At 34.5% G+C, this 22,459-nt stretch overlaps 1 protein-coding gene across 1 annotated transcript in view; it reads right to left on the bottom strand.

Annotated features, from left to right (window-relative positions):
- IKZF2 (IKAROS family zinc finger 2) overlaps nt 1–22,459 on the bottom strand; it is a 137,502-nt gene that overhangs the window by 39,732 nt on the left and 75,311 nt on the right. Inside the window, exon 4 of the mRNA XM_028151084.2 lies at nt 3,040–3,306. Within this exon, the coding sequence (XP_028006885.1) occupies nt 3,040–3,306 (267 nt within the window). The remainder of the gene's footprint in view (nt 1–3,039; nt 3,307–22,459) is intronic.

The following is a 22,459-nucleotide window of genomic DNA, read 5'->3' as shown; positions in this document are numbered from 1 at the left end:
TGTTCCTGTGTTGGATGGCACAATAACCCATGAATATGAAAAATCAGCACCTGGAGACTGGGCCTTAGAGCAGGAGAAGGGCTCCACAAAGCTGCAATGCACAGAATATTGTGTGGAAAACTTGAAGCTACAAAGATGAGAGTACTTTCCCCCAAAGAGGGGCAAGGTTAAGGATATTCTGTATTTATAATGTTTACACGAATACATGTTTATGCATGAATTTATTTACTGCCCCTACGTTTTTTCTTCTCCCTGTATTCCCAATGAAGAGTGCCTGGTGTATCCGATGACAATATTACCTGATTACCTACTAAAGTGGCAATGCCAAAGAAATAACGCTAAACCATTAATAAGATACTGGAATTGGCACTTCAGTAGAGCATGAAAGAGAAAGAGGCGAATCTGATCTGATACTCCATGTCATTTACTGAGTTGGGTGGTTGTATATCTTTATTCACTATCAATTTTATATTAGATATTTTACAAGCTAAAACACAGAAACATATGTTTCCAAAAAGCTGTATAAAGATTTAAGGCAGTACATGTTACACTAGCTCTAAATTATTGGTGAGAGGTGGACGTTCTAAAATGAATATAGTAGTTCATGGTATCAAGGAGAAAACCTTTGGTGAATAGCTAAATTTTGACTGCATATTTTTCCAATCAAATTTAAATAAAAGACATTCAAGTAGACATTCTATTCTAGTACTAAAATGGAATAGAAAATGTCATGACCCACTCGGATGCATAAACTGGGTCAGCAGAAATACAAACAAAAATTGCTATTTAAAAAATATATCATAATTTCAAGGTCAACAATGTGGCAAGTATCCCAGGCTCCTCCATGAATGACTGTTACTTTAACAAAACCTTCCACATCTCAGGAAAGTGTAAGAAGGTTTACAGTACTCTGATAAACATTCATTAACAGTAAAAGTTCATACAGTTGTAGAGTACTTTAAATGGTTTATTTAGTCCATTCTCCTTGCCTTTATTAGCTGAGTGAATCTCCTATTTCTAGGACTTGTGGAAATCTATATAACTATTTAGAAACACTTTCCATGTCAGGGAGAAGATTTCAGGATCAAAATAACTCCACTCTACTACAGTAGTAAATACCAAATGGACAGAATAGGTATGTAATTATTACTGTTAAACCCAACAATCCTCATGAAAATCACTGCAGAAGTGAAACACTGATTAACCTACATTTTCAAGAGAGCATACTCTGTGAATTTTCTTAACTCAGACCATAAAAGATTTATAAACATTTTATAAAAATTGATTTTAATATCCTTTTCAGCCTTAAAATGAACACTATAGGCAATTTAACTGAAAAGTCCTTAGATGGGGTTTTGTTTTGTTTCTGTGTTGCTAGAAATTTGAATGAGTGTCATGTTCTCTAACATGATCAATCTGAGATAATGAATACATTATAACTTTATGCAACTCGTCTTTTAGAACTGCAGTTAGAATTATTTCATGAGCATCGAAGGTAAGTAGACCCATTATTTTATAGTCTTTCCCTTTTTTTATCTTATCAAATATGGTATCCAAGCTTGATCTTTTAACTTTTCCAGGAGATATTTTTAAATTAAAGGGAAAAAAAACATGTGCACTAGTAATATAAATATTACTATAAAATTTCAAACATAAATATTTAAAAATATAATGCTATTTGAAGGGAAATTCAAAACAAAACATAAAGTAAAAATGTTACTGCCTGTATGTTTGGAGTAATTTTAAATCCTTATAAAGTTGATGATATTAACCTAACACTGATTTTAACGTATTAACTTCTCATTATAATTAGAAAAAATATCAGACATATTATAGTAGTACTTCATCATAAATGCAGGTATATGGATATACCAAGCATTGTATGTTTGAACAAAGCCACTCCGGGCATCATGGAACCTTAGCTCTGGCCTCATAACGCCCTTAACTACATGAGGGACAATGGATAAGTCACGGCTGTTTTGGGCTTCAGTTTCTTCCTGTGTAAACGAGAGGTTTAGACTAAAAACTTCAATGTACCTTGAATCTATCATGTTTTAAGCACCTACAAGTCATTTACAAATCAACATTTTAAATCAATTTCTTTATTATAATTTATCTCTCTCTAGAAGACTGTCATATTTAAAGTTCTGGTTGTATTAGTTATTGGTATTTTGCTAAATAACACTAGTTTGCATTACCTTTAAATAAATTTTTGTGTGAATTGGTAACTTTTCTTAAGAGTCAATTATCTGCCACAATCACATTTCTATTCTGCATGGTGTGTGTGTGGTATTTTTGCCAAAGGATTTGAAGAGATTTCAATAAGGCCTTTTCATTGGGCTTGTGTTTCACAATACTCAAATCTCTAAAAGTATATATTAAATTAAAATAAGGTCTTTTTCCTCATCCTATTTCACAATTACAGATTCCTACCTCCACACTCACCACCCTTTACTATACCCCACCCTAGATATTTCCTTGTAGGATTTATGGTAAAAAAAAAATAACATGAAGTTGGTAAAATCCTCAAACTGGGGAAAATAAATATCTTCCTACTACAGAGACCCATGGTATGCAAAGATTGATTGGAAATTGTATTCCAAGAAATTTACTAGATAAGGTGAAAATGATCTACCCCTATATAAATGCATGAAGTACCATTTTAGAGTATCAACTCTTTGCTAGCAAACTATATTACCTGCCCATGGGTATGGTAAAAATGTATAGAAATACAAAAAGATTAAGTTACACAATGAAATTCTCCTCTACCTTTTGAACCCTTATCATATTATTGCTATATTAAGAACTGTGGAAACTGAATCCCAAACTTCTTTTCTGATATGCTATTCAGATTTGAAGGCTGGAAGTCAAGACCCAGGGCTACTCTCTGCTGCTTTTCAGCAATCCAATACTAGCAGAATTCTGAAAAGGTAGTTTCACCATTGCCACCCCTGAATAAAAAGGAAAGAGAATAGATGTCAGGTAATATCAACATCAGATGTCACAGGCAGTCATCAGGTTATTCTTTCAGCTGCTTACCAGTGTGACTCCTTTTATGTACCATAAGCACATTGGGCCCAATGCAAACCATGCCACAGACGTCACATTTCAGTTTACCATTCGGAAGCCGGATTCCTCCCTCGCCTTGAAGCTCCTGGACTTTCCTGTTGTCTGCCACCTCGCTGCTCTCAATTAGGGGTTCTTCTAGGCTGCTACCCTCATCATGGCCCCTGATCTCGTCTTCGCGGCTCAGGGGTTTCCTGTCACACTCTTCATCACTCTGCATTTCTAGCTTTACTGAATTTGCTGTAATTTAAAAAGAAGCAAGAAGATATTTTAGATGCATGCGATGTGCCATCACCTACATCTCTCTCCTACCTACTGCCATTCTATTACCATGGTTGGAAATGCTGTATTAAGTAGAATACAATCCATCACCAATGCAATGTTAGCACACACAGCACTCTGTGATATTTTCATAAAGCTTTGAAATGAAGGTGAAGATGGCTCAGGAAAGCTCTGAGTCCAGAATGACACTTTATTTCTGCACACATTTCTTTCTCTTTTTTTAAAAAAATTAAATGTATTGGGGTGACATTGGTTAATAAGATTATATGGGTTTCAAGTATATAATTATCTGATACATCATCTGTACATCACAATTTGTGCCCACCACCGGAAGTCAAACCTTCTTCCGTCCCCATATATTTGACCCCGTTACCCTTTACTACCCCCCATTCCTCTTCCCTCTTAGAACCACCATACTATTGTTTGTATCTATAAGTTTTCATTTGTTTTTTTTCTTGTTTGTTCATTTGTTGCTTTCAGTTTTATATTCCACATATGAATGAAATAAGTTTTATACTTTTTAAAAATATATATTTTATTGATTTTTTTACAGAGAGGAAGGGAGAGGGATAGAGAGTTAGAAACATCGATGAGAGAGAAACATCAATCAGCTGCCTCCTGAACACCCTCTACTGGGGATGTGCCCGCAACCAAGATACATGCCCTTGACCAGAATCGAACCTGGGACCCTTCAGTCCACAGGCCGACACTCTATTCACTGAGCCAAACCGGTCAGGGCAGTTTTATACTTTTAAAGCAAGTTTCTAAATAATTCTGATATTGGCTGTTGAGTAGGTCATTAAGGCTCCTGAGACTGAGGTAGGATAATGGAAAAGATTAGATACTGTTTAATCCACTGAGCCATACGTCTTCTTAATTTAACAATCATTACACACACACACACACACACACACACACACACACACACACACACGTACGCACACATACACACACTACATGGTCTGTGTTTCACATCAGAGTACTTGTGTAAATCTACTTGTGAACTGAGCAAGAGAAACAACTCAGGATATTAATCCAGCAAATGTCTTAGATATATGAAGGCACACTGTCAAGGCAAATACCCTAAAAGCAGACTAAACACATACATTCAGTTAAGACCTGTATACATGTGTGTAGAGTACACAGACCTCACATGCTCTTAAGCTACTCTGATTTTATTTCCTATATTCTCCATGGAATACATTAGCCTGCAAATCAAAGTATTTCAACTTGAAAATGTGCACACTGAAAAGCAATGAATGACAGAAATGGCATCGCCTGCATGTACACACCTGTGACTGTTAAGGAATGCAATACCTTCTGTTTGCTGGTTTTGGATCATCCCACAGAAAAGTTGGAATTTTGTTAGCATGGCCCTCATTCTGGAATGCTAACAGAGTCATTTCACAGAGCAGCAGCAAGTTTTAAATAAATACCAGTTATTTATCTAGTAATCTTGAAAAATTTTTAAGAAATCATACCCAAGTTACTGAGCAAAACAAATTATTTGGTATTACTTGAATAGAGGAAATCTTTTCACAAAAAGGAAGTTCTCTGCACTGCAATGGTTTTCTTAGAGAAACCACACAGTCTGTGATTTGTCATTAGCACTGATGATGGGTAGTGCTATCAAATGGCTCCTCCCCTGTTTTCTACTCAGGACTCCCCTACCAACTAGAGGAGATCACTGGATTTAGTCAGGAGAATGTGGCCCTAGCACTGGCTTTGACATTTACTGCAGCGTAATCTTGAATTAATTATTTAACCTTTGAATCTTATGTCTTTCATTTGCAAAGAGGAGATACATTCAGACTACAGAATAAAGTTTGAATAGACTGGTTGAGCTAATCAGACTCTGGGTCCTATCACCTGGGTTTGAACATTAGCAATGGCACTTAGTAAAAGGAGTGACAACTTCTGCAAGTCACTTAGTTCTCTTCGTCTTCTTTTAAACTGGGATAATAGTGGTACTCACTTCCTAGTACTGATGTGAGCATTCAATGAGTAAATATAAAAATGGACTTGGCTGTTGTTTTTCTCTGGACAGTGTTCTATTCCATAAGGTTTTGTGCAGATTAATTAACTTATAGGATGTAAAACTACACTGAGGTCTACAAGGGATATATAGCCTTTCTGGCCCCATCTCTAATAGAATATCTACTATGTTGACTTTTACCCTATTTACAAATTAGTACTGCTTTACTGATTTTTCAGAAGAGTAGGGACAATATTTTATCCATCTTAATATCCCCAACAAAATCAAGAAAGTTGTGGCATATAGGAGGTATTTCAGGCAGATTCAGTTAGATGTTTTACTTAATTGAATTAAAAATTTCTTTCTTTAAATTTGTTTTATATGTTTTTAGAAACTATGAACATAAAAAGAAAATGTAAACATAAAAAATAAAGCCCTTTTTTAGCCATCCCTTAGTTCCTTAGTCTCAAATGCAACCATTATCCTCATTTTCTAATTCAGTATTATGTGTACATATGTGAATGTATAGTCTCTCTTGTAAAAATTACCCTGTATAATTCACATGATTTTAAGTTTGCTTTTTTCATTTAACAATATCTGTTTAATATTTCCCATATTAGTACTCAGAAACCTACATTATTCTTTTTCAATACCTGCATATATTCCAGTTACAAATGCAACTTATTCATCTACGTTCTATCAATAGAAATGTAAGACTATTGCTTATTAATTACTATTATAGATATTATTATATAATACCTCAAAGAACTAGCAATCTGATAAATAACCATTGGCATTTTTACTCTAGTAGTTAATCTGCATTTTTTATTATGAGTTGTGCATCTTTTCCTATGTTTAAATTTTGGTGTCATTATTTTAGAACTATTAAAGTTCTTTGCCCATTTTTCTAGGTTGTCAGCCTTATCTCACTGTATTTAAATGCTATACAGTATATACTAAGGAACTTAGTTCTGTTTGATACATCTTGAAAATATTTTGGTTCATCTTTTTACTCAAGGGTATGTTTTAGCATATATGCTAATTGTAAATTTTGAATTTTTAGGGTTTCAATTATGGCTTCTGGATTTTGTATCTTGCTTTAATAGTTTTTTTACATACTTCAATAAATTCTTCTATGATACCCTTTTCTGATTAGTGTAAAACATTATTTGGTTACATTTGTAATCCCATATTTCACTCATAATTGTCATTTAAAGAAAAAACAGAAGAAAGAAAACAAATGAAAAGTATGAGTTTATATAGCCTTACTTCATATACCAACCTATGAGCAAACTTCCCATACATTCATTTTAAGTGATATACTAAAGATTATAAATGTCACAGAATTTCCATCATTTATATTTCTGAACTAGTCAATATCTGATAAGATGTATTTAATGAGTATAACGTCTATCAGCATTCCAGTTCAGGAACTGAAGAAATGTATATCTTAAAGAATAGCTTTTGAGTCTAAAACTATGGTCCTCTTAAATTTCAAAACAACATTCCCAATGCTGAGAAGTAAAAAGACTTAGAAGCTCTTGTTTTGAATGACTCTCACGTTAAACAATTTTCAATTTCAAAGTTTCCTCAGTAGCCATAGTGGGCTTTCACACGCAAAGGATTCACAATAATCATAGTTTCGAGATACATAATACTGAATGGGTAAAGTTACACTCGACTTGCCTTTAATTCACTATTATGGTATTAAATAAAGAGATAACAAAGTAAGGGTATTTAAACAGGCAAACAGATATAGATCACTGTAAAAAATGAGGTAAGGGTGTAGAAACCAAATGGTGAAAAAATGTTTTTTTGTGAAGCTGTTAAAAACAAATTATTTTAATTCAGTCTACTTTTGTTGTTGTCGTTGTTAATCCTCACCCGAGGATATTTTTCCATTGATTTTTAGAAAGAGTGGAAGAGAGAGGGAAAGACAGAGAGAAACATATATGTGAAAGAGACACATTGATTGGTTGCCTCCTGCAGGAGCCCCAACCAGGGCCCAGACTGGGGAGGAGCCTGTAACCGAGGTATGTGCCCTTGACCAGAATCCAACCCTGGACCCTTTGGTCCGCAAGGCCGACGCTTTATCCACTGAGCCAAACCAGCCAGGGCTAATTCAGTCTACATTTTAATGAAAATTGTCTTTACCATTATTATACTTGGAAAGTTTAAAACAATAATTTAAAATCCAAATGTACACCATTTAAAAATAAAGTGAAAAATAAAATATATAATGTTGCTGCATACCGTCATAGACCTCACACTCGTAGAAGCCATCTACCTCAACCAATAAGAAACAAAGACCCAAACTGAATTTGCTTAATAAATATCAGCTGGCTCGGCGATTTTTAAAGCCCCTGCTGCTCATGTAATACTTTGCTGTGATTATGAAGGTTTCAGACAAAAAGCTGAAGATTAAATTAAATAAGGAACCCATATGAACAGGATAGTATATACTCAGCTAAAGGTCATAACACAGTTCATGAATAAGTAGAGTACAGGAAATATTTCAATAACATATATAATTTGGTAACATAATAAATTTATTGACCTGAACAGTACTTAAAAGTAAAACGGTTTTTCCTTAGAAATTGGGCATTTACTCCTTTTACTCTATACCTTCACCAAGTTATCCATCCATGTGATACAGCAAAGATTTTGCAATGTCTGTCAAATGATGTCATCAAATAATGAAAGTCTGAACTTCTAAGATTTGGGAGGAAAAGATAATTTTTATATGCATGATAAAATATAGTCAATTAATTCTAAGTGATCAAATTGAAGGAATAAATTCTAGCCTCATCCTTAGCATTTGGTTTTCATAGATAACCTTATCATTTCTAAATGTCAAGTTTTAGAAATATCATAGTAACCTGATCCTAAAGTATCATTAAAATATTTTTAATACCTAAATTAAACTTTCTACAATTTGAAATTTTATTTTTAGTATGACTTGATTCTATTAACCCATAAACAGACTATTCAAATTTCCTAGCCAAGAGAATGATAGAAAAGTATTATGATTTGTTTGCTCTATTGAAAAGGATGCAATATTGATTGATCTTATAGAATATAGAAAAGGCTTTCTAGGTTAATTATGATAAATTTTGTGATTTATTTCTGTGTAGTTTCCAAAATGTTTTTTATTTTTATTTTTAAAGGGAATTAATAAAATATTCGTTTCACAGTACTGAATAAAAGATAACTAAAATGCCATTCTTTACTTACCAAATTGTGCGGGGGGAGAGGAGGGAATCTTTTAGGTGTGGTGCTTACTAGTAAGTGGATTTTTATATGCTTGGTTTCTGTTGTGTGAGAATTCAAGAGGACACTTACGGGTAGTTATTACTTACCAGCATCAATTTCCCCCTGTCTATGTCAGATACTTGAAATGGTTTTATACACACTAATTGGATCAATATGTCTATCTAATAATCTGTTGAAGTTGCTTCTGAGCTAATATATCTTTCTCTCATTTAAACTTTCAAAACAGAAACACTAAACATGATGAAATCCATGTTAACAGCCAGCAGCTGTTTAAATAATGTGTTAGAAAAACAAACTGCCTTCAAAACTCTTATGGAAAACACAATTATTTACTAAGAACTTATGAACAGTCTAAACAATTAAAGCAAAATCACCACAACCAGAACGATTTTAAGACATGTGCAGGTTTTTTTTAATTTCCTTTTAAACAAGTTTCACACAATATAAAACCTTTATTTAACTGTGAATAAAGAAATAAATGGGTAAGTCTCGCAAAAGGGCTCTATCACAACATCCTTGACATTTTCATTTTATAAATGGTTGCACAAGTCCAGACACTGGCTGTTACTGATCTGCAGCTGAGCCACTTGTGGGTAGCATTCTACGTCTGTACATCACCTCGCCTCACCTCATCTATTTCTTCTCCTCTCTCTTCTCTCTCCAGTATAGTTAGATCATGTATTTTTAAAACCCATTAGAAAAGCTAGATTAAGAGAGTGCTGATTTCTGAAGTACTATCATTACTCTGAGAACAGTGTAGAAAGTTACCCTGCACCTGAAGGCAGGATACCAGGGTCTTGACCTCTTATTCTACCACTTAACTCAGTAAGGCACTTGGGAAATTTATTTTGACTTAGTCAGCTGCAACATCTGAAACATGGAAAGTAACAGTTGATGTTCCTAAAAATATTAGATTAGATAAAATAGTCTTTTTACACTAAGGATTTAGAATCTTAATAATAATAATAATAGTAATAATAGAAAATAGCAATTTATATTATTATTTACTAGATGCCTGGTGCACGAATTCATGCACGGGTGGGGTCCCTCAGCCTGGCTGGCAATCAGGGCCCAGTCCCGATCAGGGCTGATCAGGGCCAATCGGGGCTGGCAGGCTGCCGGGAGGGACCATGGGAGGTTGGCTGTGGGAGCACACTGACCACCAGGGGGCAGCTCCTGCATTGAGCGTCTGCCCTCCTGGTGGTCAGTGCATGTCATAGAGACCGGTCCACAGGTTGTTCGGTCGACAGGTTTTAATAGTCGTTTAGGCATATATATATATATATTTATAATTTAAAAAATACATATTCTGTCTCATTTGATAATCAAACAACAGTAACTTTTAGGTAGGGCTGGCACAGATAAATAGAGTCATAGTTGTTAAGTGACTTTCCCAAGTATACAAAGTTAGTAAATGTGCCTGATATCAACTCAAGATCTGCCTCTTAGCCTAGCCATCTTTCTATGACATGATAATGGCTCTCCAATTAAACAAGTAACTAATATTAGGACAAATATCAGTTAGGACAAATATCAGTCATGGGCGAATAGATCTCTCAGGTGCTATAAAACTCTGTCCATCAGTTGAAGAGGAAACCAGGGATTCCAGTCCACAATGGTCACAAAGAATAAAGATACTTAAAGATTCCATAAACTTGACTACTGAATTAATAATTTATATTAAGTCTGAGGTACATATACCCACTCAAAACAACCACCTCTTAATTTGAAAATCTGCTTTAAGGAAGTGATAGGTCTATGTAGCACAACTAGTTCCTGAAGAATTATTCAATAGTCAATCCTCTCCCTGATCCCCCCTCCCCCAACACACATTTTTAATATTCTTTTGTCATACTATGACTTATCCGTGGTAGGTTAAGACAGCTATATGAAGAATAAGTCAATATTATCCATTTTAATCTCTAAACCAACAGTATATGAAGTATGACATTTTAGGACTTCCTTTGTGGTCAAGTTTGACAGTCTTATGTCAATTATTGTTATAGAGATAAATCATACCTATGAGCAGCTCATGTAGCATTTCGTTTGCATTTAAAGAGATCTTCACAACAAAATAAATCCAAAAAATTGTCCTTTCTACCTCCTTAAATAAAAGTAGAACAAAGAAGGGCATAACCTCCGGTTCCCTGCTGGTCTCCCACAATATATGAAACCGCATACAGCATGCTCATCAGCAGACACAAACACAGTGCAGCCCAAGAATGACGTTTCTATTATTTTGGCAGACAACTGCTTCATGACAAATGTACAATTTGTAGAAAAGAAGCCTAGTTTCAATAGAAATGCCACAGGCAAAAAATAGGCTATCCCTTTTTTCATTCTTTAAATGAATGATTTTATTTGCCAAGTACTAAAGATTCAAAAACTCTTGCATATCCAACTCCTTTTTGCACCTTCATGGGCAACAGAAACCTTCTTTGAGATTCCTCATGACCTCTTACCTGGAACAATCTCAACAGCTTTCTAACTAGCCCCTTTCTTTGGTCTTTGGCCACATTCCACTCCCTCAACTCATCCTATGTTCAGCTGTTAGATTACTATTCCTAAAGCAAAGCTATTACTTTTTTTAAAAAAAACATCCTGAATGACGGCCTGCTATCAACAAATTAAATCCGAAGGTCTTGGTGTGGAATTTAGGGTCATCCACAGTGTAACGCCATCATATCCCCTGGCCATATGTCCTACCAGTCCCTTCGTTATTCATACCTTTTCCAGTCACTTTCTAGTCATCCTTCCTGGAACTCATCCTGTACATCTCTACTTGCTCTTTTTCCTTGGCTCTTATTATTATTTACTGGAATCCTTCCTGTTTCTATCACCATTAGCATATTATTCAAGACTCACTTATCTGCTCCCTTTTTTTTTCCGGAAGTGTTTCCTGAGCACAGACACATTACAGTGATTTTATTAGTATACTAGTATTTGCCTTAACTCTAGACTCCCTACAGTATAAGGCTCTTATTCCCTAGAGTGTAAGTAAGATCCTGGAAAGGAAATATATTTATTCACGGTTTTAAAAGCATCTCACCTGGGTGCTCAATATGTGTTTGTTGAACTGCTGTCGCTAATTTTCTATTACATTTCTCTTTTTAGGTTACAGAGACTGTGCATAAAATAACAACAGGTGACAAATAAATGTAACAACAGAGAGTTAGGTTTTAATCACAAAGCATCATCACCATAATGCCAAGTAAAGGACTACTAGATGACGCATTACTAGGCACATTTCCTGTGTTGCCTGACATAATGACAGCCACTCTGTGAGGAAAATGCTATCCTCAGTTTACAGATGAGAAAACTAAAGCTCAGGATGGGTGACACCAATGACATGTCCAAGTCACACATCTATTCAGAGCCAGATCTGAGACTGGAACCCAGAAGTAACCTATGACCAAATTCTTGCTACTCGTTCTTTGTCACCAAAAGTACTTCTCGAGGTACTAATAAAGAAGAAGAAAAAAAGTCAATATGCTAAAGAAAAATAACTTTGAATCAATGTGTGTCATCTGACATGTGTTTTATTGCATGGCTAATACAGGTGGAATAGTTTGCCAGCTTTGAGTAAAGAGAAATTTGTCTGAGAGCCTGTCTTGGAAGAAGACCAGCTTACACTGCCAGGTTTTCTGAGCATGGATTTTATTTCATAGAAGAGCAATCTACTTTGAACTGGTGTTTGGAAATCATCTCCTTAATATTACTGTGGAAAGTTTATGAAGCAAATTACATTGTGAAATCATCTCTTTAATATGGGAAGTGTAAAAATTTTAAGCAAACTTCTCTAAAAAGTAAAACTATTACTATAATCCAGCTGAGTGGGCATATTCCCGAAGGGACCCACACACTGCATTGCCAGAGGTCACTAAGGACGCTCAAACCAGGTCAGAAGGCAGTGCTGCCGGCACGCTAAAGAGAAAGAGATAAGAAATAGAGCAGGGTTTCTATTACCGGGCAACAGCAACGGAGGGAAGAACTGAAGCCGTGAGAAGCATTTCAGCAGCTTCACTGAGTCTCTGAGCTAAAGTGACAAGGAACTCAACAGCTTCCCATACCCTGGGGTTCAAATATGGTAATGCTGGTTGCCAAATCTGGACCATGCTTCCTGACAATCAAGGCTACAGACTTTCCTTCCCTGGTGTTCTCCCATACTTCACTGATTGTATGAAATAGTCAACGTCTGGCCAGGATGTAAGATTGGTCAGTTAAAAATGTACAATCAATAGCCCAGCCGGCGTGGCTCAGAGATTGAGCTTGGACCTATGAAACAGGACATGGTTCGATTCCCGGTTGGGGCATATGCCTGGGTTGTGGGTTTGATCCCCAGTGCTGGGTGTACAGGAGGCAGCCAGTCAATGATTCTCTCTCATCATTAATGTTTCCATCTCTCCCTCTCTTTTCCTCTCTGATATCAATACAATGTATATTAAAAAAAATGTATAACCAATAAAATGTATGAAGTAGTAACAAAGAAGAAAAAACTTTTGGTGATAATTAAGGAAAATAAATCTGGACAATCACTCCATAAATTTTAAGAGATCAGTGCCAGATGTTTCTTTGCCACAATGTAGTAGCTGCATTTTTAATGTCAATGCTCATATCTAGTTTCCTACCCCTACTGAAGAGACACTTCAGAGAATCATATAGAATACATATTAAATGGTAGAAAATAAGTACAAAGCACCTAGGTGAATAATAGAAACAGTGGGTTAGACTACCTGTGTTTAAGTTCCTTCCATGTGGAAGTATTAAGAAGTCACTTAATATCTACCTGATTCCTACTAGGTAACGTGAGGATAATATTGTTTACATAACAGTCTTAAGGTTGGGAAAGCATGCAGTCACTTCGCGCTGGCAGTGCAGCTCGTGGTTAAGAATAATGTTTAAGGCCAGGTGCTTTCATTCATTAGCCACCTGACCTTACAAAACCTCTCTAAGTCTCATTTTTCTCATCTATAAAATCAAGATAATGATAACACCTCCCTCCTCAGGGCTGTTCTGAGTATTTAATACAATTGTATATAAAACCCTCTCAGAGCTATTTTATGTCTTATTACTAGATCTACCATATGAAAGCTTATCGTAAAATGAAGAATATCAAACAATATAACTGTAGGGATAGGTTTACTACAGGGAAGTACCTGGACGCTACAGAAAGCTTCCTAAAGAAGACAGATGGCACTGAAGACTGGGGACAACCAGGAAGAGAGGAGAGGCATGATGAGTCTATGTTGTTTTTGAGTGCCACCATTCCTTCTGGGAGGCATACGTTCAACAGGTAACATAAATAGAAAAGATCCTAAAATCAAAGAGAGTTTAAAATAGAATAACACATAAGAGAATTAATGCCTGTAGGGCAGTGGTTTCAAAGATGAGTGCTGTCAGCTTATTAACAAACTTGTGTTTTAAGAAACAGTATGAAGGAGGAAACTCCTTAGAATTTTTTCATTCATCCATTCAAATTTACTCACTGAGTAGCTGCTCTGTACCAGGAACCACAGCGCATTAGTAAGACAAATACAGTGCCTGCTCCCATGGAACCTGTGAAATGTTTGCATATATGTACATATATGTATGTATATGTATATGTACATCTGTATTTTGCTTTTATAAATGAGCAACTAAGCACAGTAAAATACTGTGGTGAGAAATACAACGATGTAGGGGCCCTAATCCCAGAACATGTTACTCCTATAAAATCTCTGCAAAATGTAGAGCATAAATAATCAAGGAATGCTCTCATAAGATCACTATTTCAAAAAAGTTAGCTTCTTCTGAATTGTAGGTAGTTCCTTTAAGCATGTCATCTATCTGTGAACTGAAGTTTTGATTATTCAATGAGGAGTCTGTCTCCATTTCTAGAACATTTTTTAGCCAGCTTTCTAAAACTTATAACTAAAGTATATGAGATATTCTTATGACATACTTTCACGTGTCATAGAAAGCAAATTGAACAAACATGTCCAATATAGTTAAAGGGCACACAAATAACTTAAAAAAACAAACAAACTTGTAAAGGTAACTTATTACATTTATCAGATGTCAGAGAATTCCTTATTCATTTAAAAATATTTCTTTTAAACTTGATGTTTTCTGGTCAGATCATAAGTAGACTAAGTGTATACAAACTGTGTTTTAGTTCTCCTTCTATTAACTTAAGGTATAGTACTGCTATTGCATCTTGGTCACCTACAAAGGGGCAAGTTACCTTCTAAGAGACTCAGTTTCTTTACCTGTGAAATGGAGATAATTCTACTTGTTCACGCAGGTAAAATAATTAAAGACATGCTCAAATGTGAATGCGCCTTTATACACAGCACATACACTGGCAACCTAGTTGGTATGTGTGCGGGACATTCTTTACTAAGCAGAAGATGGTGCCATGTGATTAATGTGTCATCCCCATGTGATTCCTTCAAACAAACAAATAAAATAAGTGCTAGAACCATCTTCACAAAAACCATAAAGTCTTTAACTCAATTAATATTATGAAGACACTTGAATTTCCCCTTTTTTCTATGCTGCCCCTGTGAGGATGTGCACCCTGGCATTATGGATGGATTGTGATGCTTGCAAGTTTCCTCCTCTTCTGGGACTAAGAGGCAAATTGCAGGTTTCTGGGGAGGGGGTGCTGTTATAGTAGAGATGGTCTCAGCTCCTCACATGGATTATGCCAAGCCCAGGGATACCAGCTACCTCGCTGCTGTGACAACCGGCCGCCAGGTTTTGTACTTTAAGTGATTGAAAATATATAAGTTGTACATCTCAGAAGCCTAGAATTTCCTTTGTTTGAAGACAATAAACACATGAACCAATATAAGTCATTTTACTTCTTTTCCACTTTCAAAATTAATTTAATTATCTCAGGGGCACAAGAATGCCCAAATCTACATTTTTTTTGTCAGATGCCTCTCAGGAAGCTCACTGTCCTTGTCCAGGCGCCTGGAAGGCTGCCTTTCTTCAAGGCAGCACCTGGTTACTAAAGGCCCCTCATTCTGTGGAAGCTGTCAGCAATTACTGCAATGAACTCAAATCTCTTTTCTCTAACTACTGTGGTATTCTAGAAATAATGACACAACTTCTCCCTGCTTTAAAATGTCAAGCTGACCACTCAGAAATTCAAACGAGGTTTCTGCAGGAAGGCCCAAATGATAAGACATTTGATGAGCCTTCCGTTTTAGCTCCTGTCCCATTACTACGCTGCCTAACACCTTCACAGGGTAGCAACACCTTCTGGGACAAGCTAAAGCTAAAACAAACCACAAAAGGTACCACCTGAAAACAGTTAACAATATCTGCCTGGGAAGCATTAGCCGTAGATACATATATTTTTTATCTGAAACTATCATTTGAATTAATTTCATTTTTTTCCTTGTGGTGCTATTTAGTAAGTAGTTTAAACATGTTGCATGGCAACTTTACCTAATGGCCAGGAAGACTTCCTTTAATTGTGCAACAAGATTTTTAAATTATATGCCCAGAACATTCTATTTGAGATAAATTTACTTTCAAATGTCTGGTTCAACTGTTATATTCTGAGGGAAAAATAAAATACATCTCCAAAATTTGAACTACCTTAAACTCATAAAGCTAGAAACTCCTAGCTGATCCCAGAATCACAGATTTACAGGCCAATAAGAACACAATAAAATCTTAAGAGTTTTTCAGATAATATAGACAGCATATGACTTATAATTTTAACTATGCCCAATTCTGGCAAAGAGACACATTAAAAAAAGAAATATGTATAGATCAAGTAAAGTTTGAATTGCGTATCTTCAATCGTACAAAGCAAAAACCAATTAAAACACGGGGTCCTGATGAGTAGATTTTACAGACAGAAAAGGTAGCTTCTTTCTTCAGATATTGAAACTCTTGTTATTGCTTTCTAATACATAGGGTGTACTTGGGATCACATTGGGTTGTACTCAAGATCAGGGAATTCACTGGCTTTCACGATGCTTCCTTCACATCCTCCCTTTCCCATAAAAAACTGAGAGATAAATAAGCAAATCTATTGGTTCACTCAGTATGTATTTACAGCATACAATCTATACACTAGACTGCTGAGTCCTGGTGATACAAGGGTTAACAAGACAAGCTTGGCTTCTAGTCTGGTTGGAGATGGAGAGGATCCCGACAATGGGAGTAGTTCTCTGGCAGGAACAGAGTGGCAGGGGAACACAGGTCTCAGTGACAAAATATATGGAGCTCCAGAGGAAGGACAGACAGGAGAGCCAATGATGGTGTCCGGACCTCTCACAACAGTAACACTAAAAAATAATGATTTTAAGGTTCTTAAAGGTTAAATCCAGTGCCACTGGGACCACAGGGATTCATTCATTCATGTGGGCCAGTTTGAAATGACTAGAAATGGAAGGAGTAGATGAAAGACGGGGAGAAGAACTAACATTTAGTGAAGCTCATTTTGTGGGTGTTCTTCACTATTAGCCATTTAATTTCCAAATAAATCTTTTCTTCATCATAATGCTGAGTAATACTGTGCCTCTGAACCAGCCAAATACCCTCATAATGTAAATAGTTGGTTACAGAGAGAACCAAATGGGGTTGGGGACCCAATTTCCACAAATAGGGAAATTCAACATTCATTTTCTATTGATGGTGCCATCTTAAGATATTCATATTTTACTAGTTACCAAACAAATATTTATTAGTAACTCGGTAACATGCAAATAAATGAAATGCAACGTAATAAAGATGAAAGTGCAAAAAATGTGCAGAGAAAAGGAACTAAATGAAATGAGTGGGTCCAAGGACTAAACTTTTATGGCTGCTTTTAATGTGGCAAAAGTGTGAGTGTTCGTTCAGACTGCAAATACATCTGGAGTAGCCTTTTGTACCAGATATTTTGCTATACACGAAAGACACATGGAATCAAATCAGACGTAGTCTTTGCTCATATTCTGCTCATATCAGGTGACGACAAGGAGAGACAGCAATCTTGTAAGAGCCTGTTTTTTTGTGGAGAGAGGAGGTAGTGAATTTGGAACAAGGAAGGCTCAGAGCAATTCACTAAAATCCCTGGAACTAAGAACTTGTAGCCCTACCACATATCCTTTTATCAGAAATAACCTGGTTTCATTACTGTTTTACTGATGTGAATTTTTGTTTGAGTATGTGAAAAACTAACAGCAATTGACATTTTTCACTAATTCTTGCACTGTCTCCACCACACATATAAACGAATTATCTAACTGCCTTTTTTCACCATGAAGGTAGCTCCACAATGTGAGCAAACACCCCCAAACTAAAATAAAACATACACACACACAAAATTTGAAAGAGAACTTAACATGAAACCTCTTCAATCCATTCTATTCACCATCATTAAATACAAGATCACTCTGACAAGTAATAGAACATTTGGTCAAAAAGTAATAGCTTGTTTAAAATTTCTAAAGGCTGGTACATTGCAAGATTTCACTGTGCTGCCATATTATTAGTCTTAATGAAATTCACTTGTCAGTTCCATTTTGAAACAGTGAATTCTTGCTCTGCATGAGGAGGATAAAATTAAAATCTCCTTTCTTTTCATAATCAAATCAAATAATGATATAAAATAAAAAAGAAACTTCTGTCACTGATTGATAAAAAAAATAGTTTTAGATTCCTTTCCTTTGTTTTTTTTTCTTCTGTTACCACAGGAGACCTCTTAAAATATTACCAGTGAGCTGCTTTTTTTTTTTTTTTTTAACTCATCTGTCCCCAGCAAATACGATGAATAAAACTGGCCAAAGTATGTTGAATTATACAATGGTAAGAAATAATGCAGTAGATAGTCTAAAATTTATTTCTACCCCAGATGCAGGTTTTATTTCTTTATAATTCATTGGTTATTGAACCTGACCTATGGTGGAATATGTCACCATGCAGCTCATTCTGAAATACAGAAGGCAAATATGCCTGTTTACATATCTTAACTTTAATTCTGAACTTCTATAAGCCTCAGTGAATTTCAACACTCTGAAAGAAAGCCCAGTGAGAGAGGGGTCATATTTATTTATTTTTTATCCCCATTTATAGGGTACCTTTGCAAGCCAGTATATTAGGCTCATTACACTTTATATTTTCTAGTGTTCTTGTTTTAAACCTTTGCTGAAAAGTATTAAACACAGCAAACCAATGAAAATTAAATGTGGTCTAGAAGATAAGAAAATTCAACTGAAATGACACATGAACCTGATAAAGTCTATCATACTAAATCCATCCAGTTGGACCCTGAATTTATGTTGTATTCTATACATTTTATTCTACTTAATGGTCTTCTATCCTCTCAAATGATGTCCAGTTAATGTTTCACTTATTCATTCATTTAATAATGTATAAATCATAAATTTAACAAATATTAGAACACTTATCATCTAGTACAAGTACAGTATTGTCCTTGTGCAAGAAGGCAGAATACATAAAGAGTTGGATATAAATAATTTCCTTAAAAACCTTAAAACCTACTTAAACAATAATATGTTATTAAGTCCATACTCTTCATGATTTGAGGGAAGAGGAAAGTGAAAACTGTTTTTTCCAATCCTTGAGAAACATCACAAATAAAGGTTAATGAAGGAAACTAATGTAATTAATGTAATACTAGGAAGTGATACACAATAAACCAACCACAGAAATAGAGGCAAGATGCCTAAATTTTATTGCTGGCAAGTAATGACTTCAATGAGTACAAGTGAAGGTAAACATTATGTATCTCAGTTTCCCAATGAGTAAATGGAAATAAACTAACTCCATATTTACCATAGAAGAACTTTACAGAAGTCAAGCAGAAAACAATTCTAGGGAAGTATTATACAAATGTTTTCTCATAACCTTAAAGTGCTTTTGAGTTATGACAAAGAATTCATTATTCAACACTGGATGGGCAATTGATAGAGAGCATGTTACACCCTTGAAGGATGTACCTCTTATACCACACACACACAAAAAAAAACACAAACCCAGCAGAAAATCAACTTACTCTTTTATCTTTCCAAAATGCAAAGGTCAAATTAAATATATAAAATTCAAATCAGAGAAGTGAAAACCACATTAGCTTCTAAAGAACCAGAGGTCGGTACAAACTTATAAATAACATAAATTACAGAAATTCAGAATGATATAAACAATCTCTAAAACAAAGAAAATCTAGAGGTTGAGAAAAAGTGAACTTCAATTTCATTTATTAATCTTAGGAATTCTGAAACTTGTACCTATTTAATTCAATTTCTATAACCATATTTCTCCAGTTTTTTGAATGTACGTGTTTTAACATCCTCTCAAAATTGATAAAATAACAATTTTTATTATTTTGTTGCAGGTGTCTAGAGCATTGATCTAAATATCAGACTAATTATGACATTTATGATAAAATAGTAAAAAGTAAGAAAAAGATAACTTTAAGGAGACAGATCCATCATTAGTTAAAAACAGGAGAGTAATAGTAATTATTTCTCATGGTTTCTTTCCTAGTAATGAAATATAAAACTAAATACAAAGAAATACATTTATTCTGATATGTTTGTAAGTATTATAAACAAATATTTATGTAAAAGATTAAAATTCGACTGAACACTACTTAGAATTGACAAAAGCACAACAAATCTTGTTTTTTAAAAGACTAACATAGCATTAATCACCACATAGAAGCTAACATTAAACTTCATCTGGAATCTTGTTTCTGTGCTATACTTCAATATCTACTAAGTTTTGCGAGAGAAATAGTAGAACAAAATTTATGGAACTATTCTAATTAGAAAAAAAATTTCTCATATAGTTGGTAAAATTTTCACTCATCAAAAGTTTTAGCTTATTAATAGAGTGATATAGAAAGCTATTATAACTTTATTTAAAGGCTCACTAAGTTTAAGCCTAATTTACTCAGTCCAGATTGACAGGCATGAGTTCTGATCATAAAATAGCAGTTTGTTTTCTTAAAACTAACTTTTAATGATTTCAGATTTAACTATGTGTATACTTTTCTAGGGAACAATTCTAAAGTGGCATGCAAATTAACTGTTTCTCAGCCATTTACCATACAGAGATACCTTATTATTAACATGATATAGACAGTCAATTCATATAACATATTTTCAAACACACAGACACAATAATAATTATGTTTTTAAATCACTATTTGTAAAAATTGATATAGGTTTTCTTTTTCCCAAGACTTTTCTACACATGAAATCATTTAAACTAAAACTAGACTTTTGTAAACAGTCAGAAAAAAAATTAATTAAGCCTCATAAAGCCCCATTACTAAACTTAAAATATTTCCAAGGATGAAGTTGTCATATGGATTACTGCATAGTTTATCACTTATATAGGAAAAACCTCCTTGCAGATATTTTAGTTCTTCCAAAACATTGAACCAGTATATAGTTCCCACTGTATAAAGTTATTTCTAAAATAATAATAACTCTAAATAGAAGATATAACTAAGATACAAATAAGACAGAGAATTACTTGAATGCAAATAATGTGCATCAGGCACATAATGCTAATATGAAAATTAAATATGATGGTTTGCAATGTAATTATACTGTCATAGCATCCACCTACGGATCAGGCATTTCTACTTTGTCCTTTACTTAAATTAAATGAAATAATGTGTATGCAGTGATTTTTAACTCTAAAGTTAAATAGCTGTGTTAACTACAATTATTATGTTTTAGAATTAAATATTTAATATGTAAATGAGAGTAAATTGGATATCCATTTGCTTGTATTTGACACTATGGAATAATAATTCGTTTTCAATTGTTCAAGAAAATTTCTATATGTTATTTTAAATTAAAAGGAGCCTGAGAGGTGCTCCAACTTTTACATCCAAATTCTGTAATTTACTATGAAAGTCAAAGCATATGAACTTAGAAAATCAGAAAGTACAAAACCAATATAAAATATTGTCTCAAGGAAAATATGGTTACCTTAAAACAAAATATTGCTACAAATTGGCAGGAATTTACCAAAAGGTCTCTGGAACATCTTTAGATAAGGTTGCTTAAGAATGACAGAATATCCATCTTACATATTTAAAGTCTCCAAATCTGGTGTACAAAAGTCTTGTTATAATGATTTCCTAGTGATTTAATTTTCCAATTTCAGATTTCTAACATCAGATGAATATAACGGAGGGCTAATATGTATACCAATTTGTCATTTGTTGATATTTCTTATGATGTACTGAAAAGCACAGTTTCCATCATATGCTAAGTCGAAGTATTCCACAACTAAAGTAAAGTAATACTGGTCTTTTCCTATCACAGAAAGTCAATTTCTAGAACGTTCCAATTTTAAATTTTTATAAGAATTTATATTAAACCACTATTAACTACCTTTTATCTAAAGTAAACACAAAATATATGAAAACAACAATTAACATGAATGACAAAATGAGACAATATCTAGCATCTTTAGATTGTCAGGGTTGTTTTTTGTTGTTGTTTTTTAACTGACCTGTGGGCTTCCGCTTGCGATTTCCTCCTTTGTATTTATAAGGGGGGGAAAAAGATCATGTTCACAGCTACTTTGAATGATAGAGTTATTCTTTATTTCTCTCTGAAATCTAGTTTGTTTTTGTTTTTACCTATACCATGTGCTGGAGGAGGAGATCTAATATTCCGTTTTAGCTTAAAAGCTTTCTGATCCCAGGAGGAATCCCACTGGTACATCTACATATTCTTGTATCCTCAAATCTTTAACTGTAAACAGACTACCCATGTGTCCTTTCAAAAAGCGATTCATGAATATATGAATTTATGTTTAGTTATGTGAATTTTAGAAATTGCTAAGGAAATTTGAATATAAGATAGCAATATTTTACACTGTTAAAACGTT

The sequence above is a fragment of the Eptesicus fuscus genome, chromosome 11 (genome assembly GCF_027574615.1).
Source record: "Eptesicus fuscus isolate TK198812 chromosome 11, DD_ASM_mEF_20220401, whole genome shotgun sequence".
NCBI classification, from domain to species: Eukaryota; Metazoa; Chordata; class Mammalia; order Chiroptera; family Vespertilionidae; genus Eptesicus; species Eptesicus fuscus.
The sequence above is the reverse complement of the archived record's forward strand: the minus strand, read 5'-3'. Positions and strand labels throughout refer to the sequence as shown.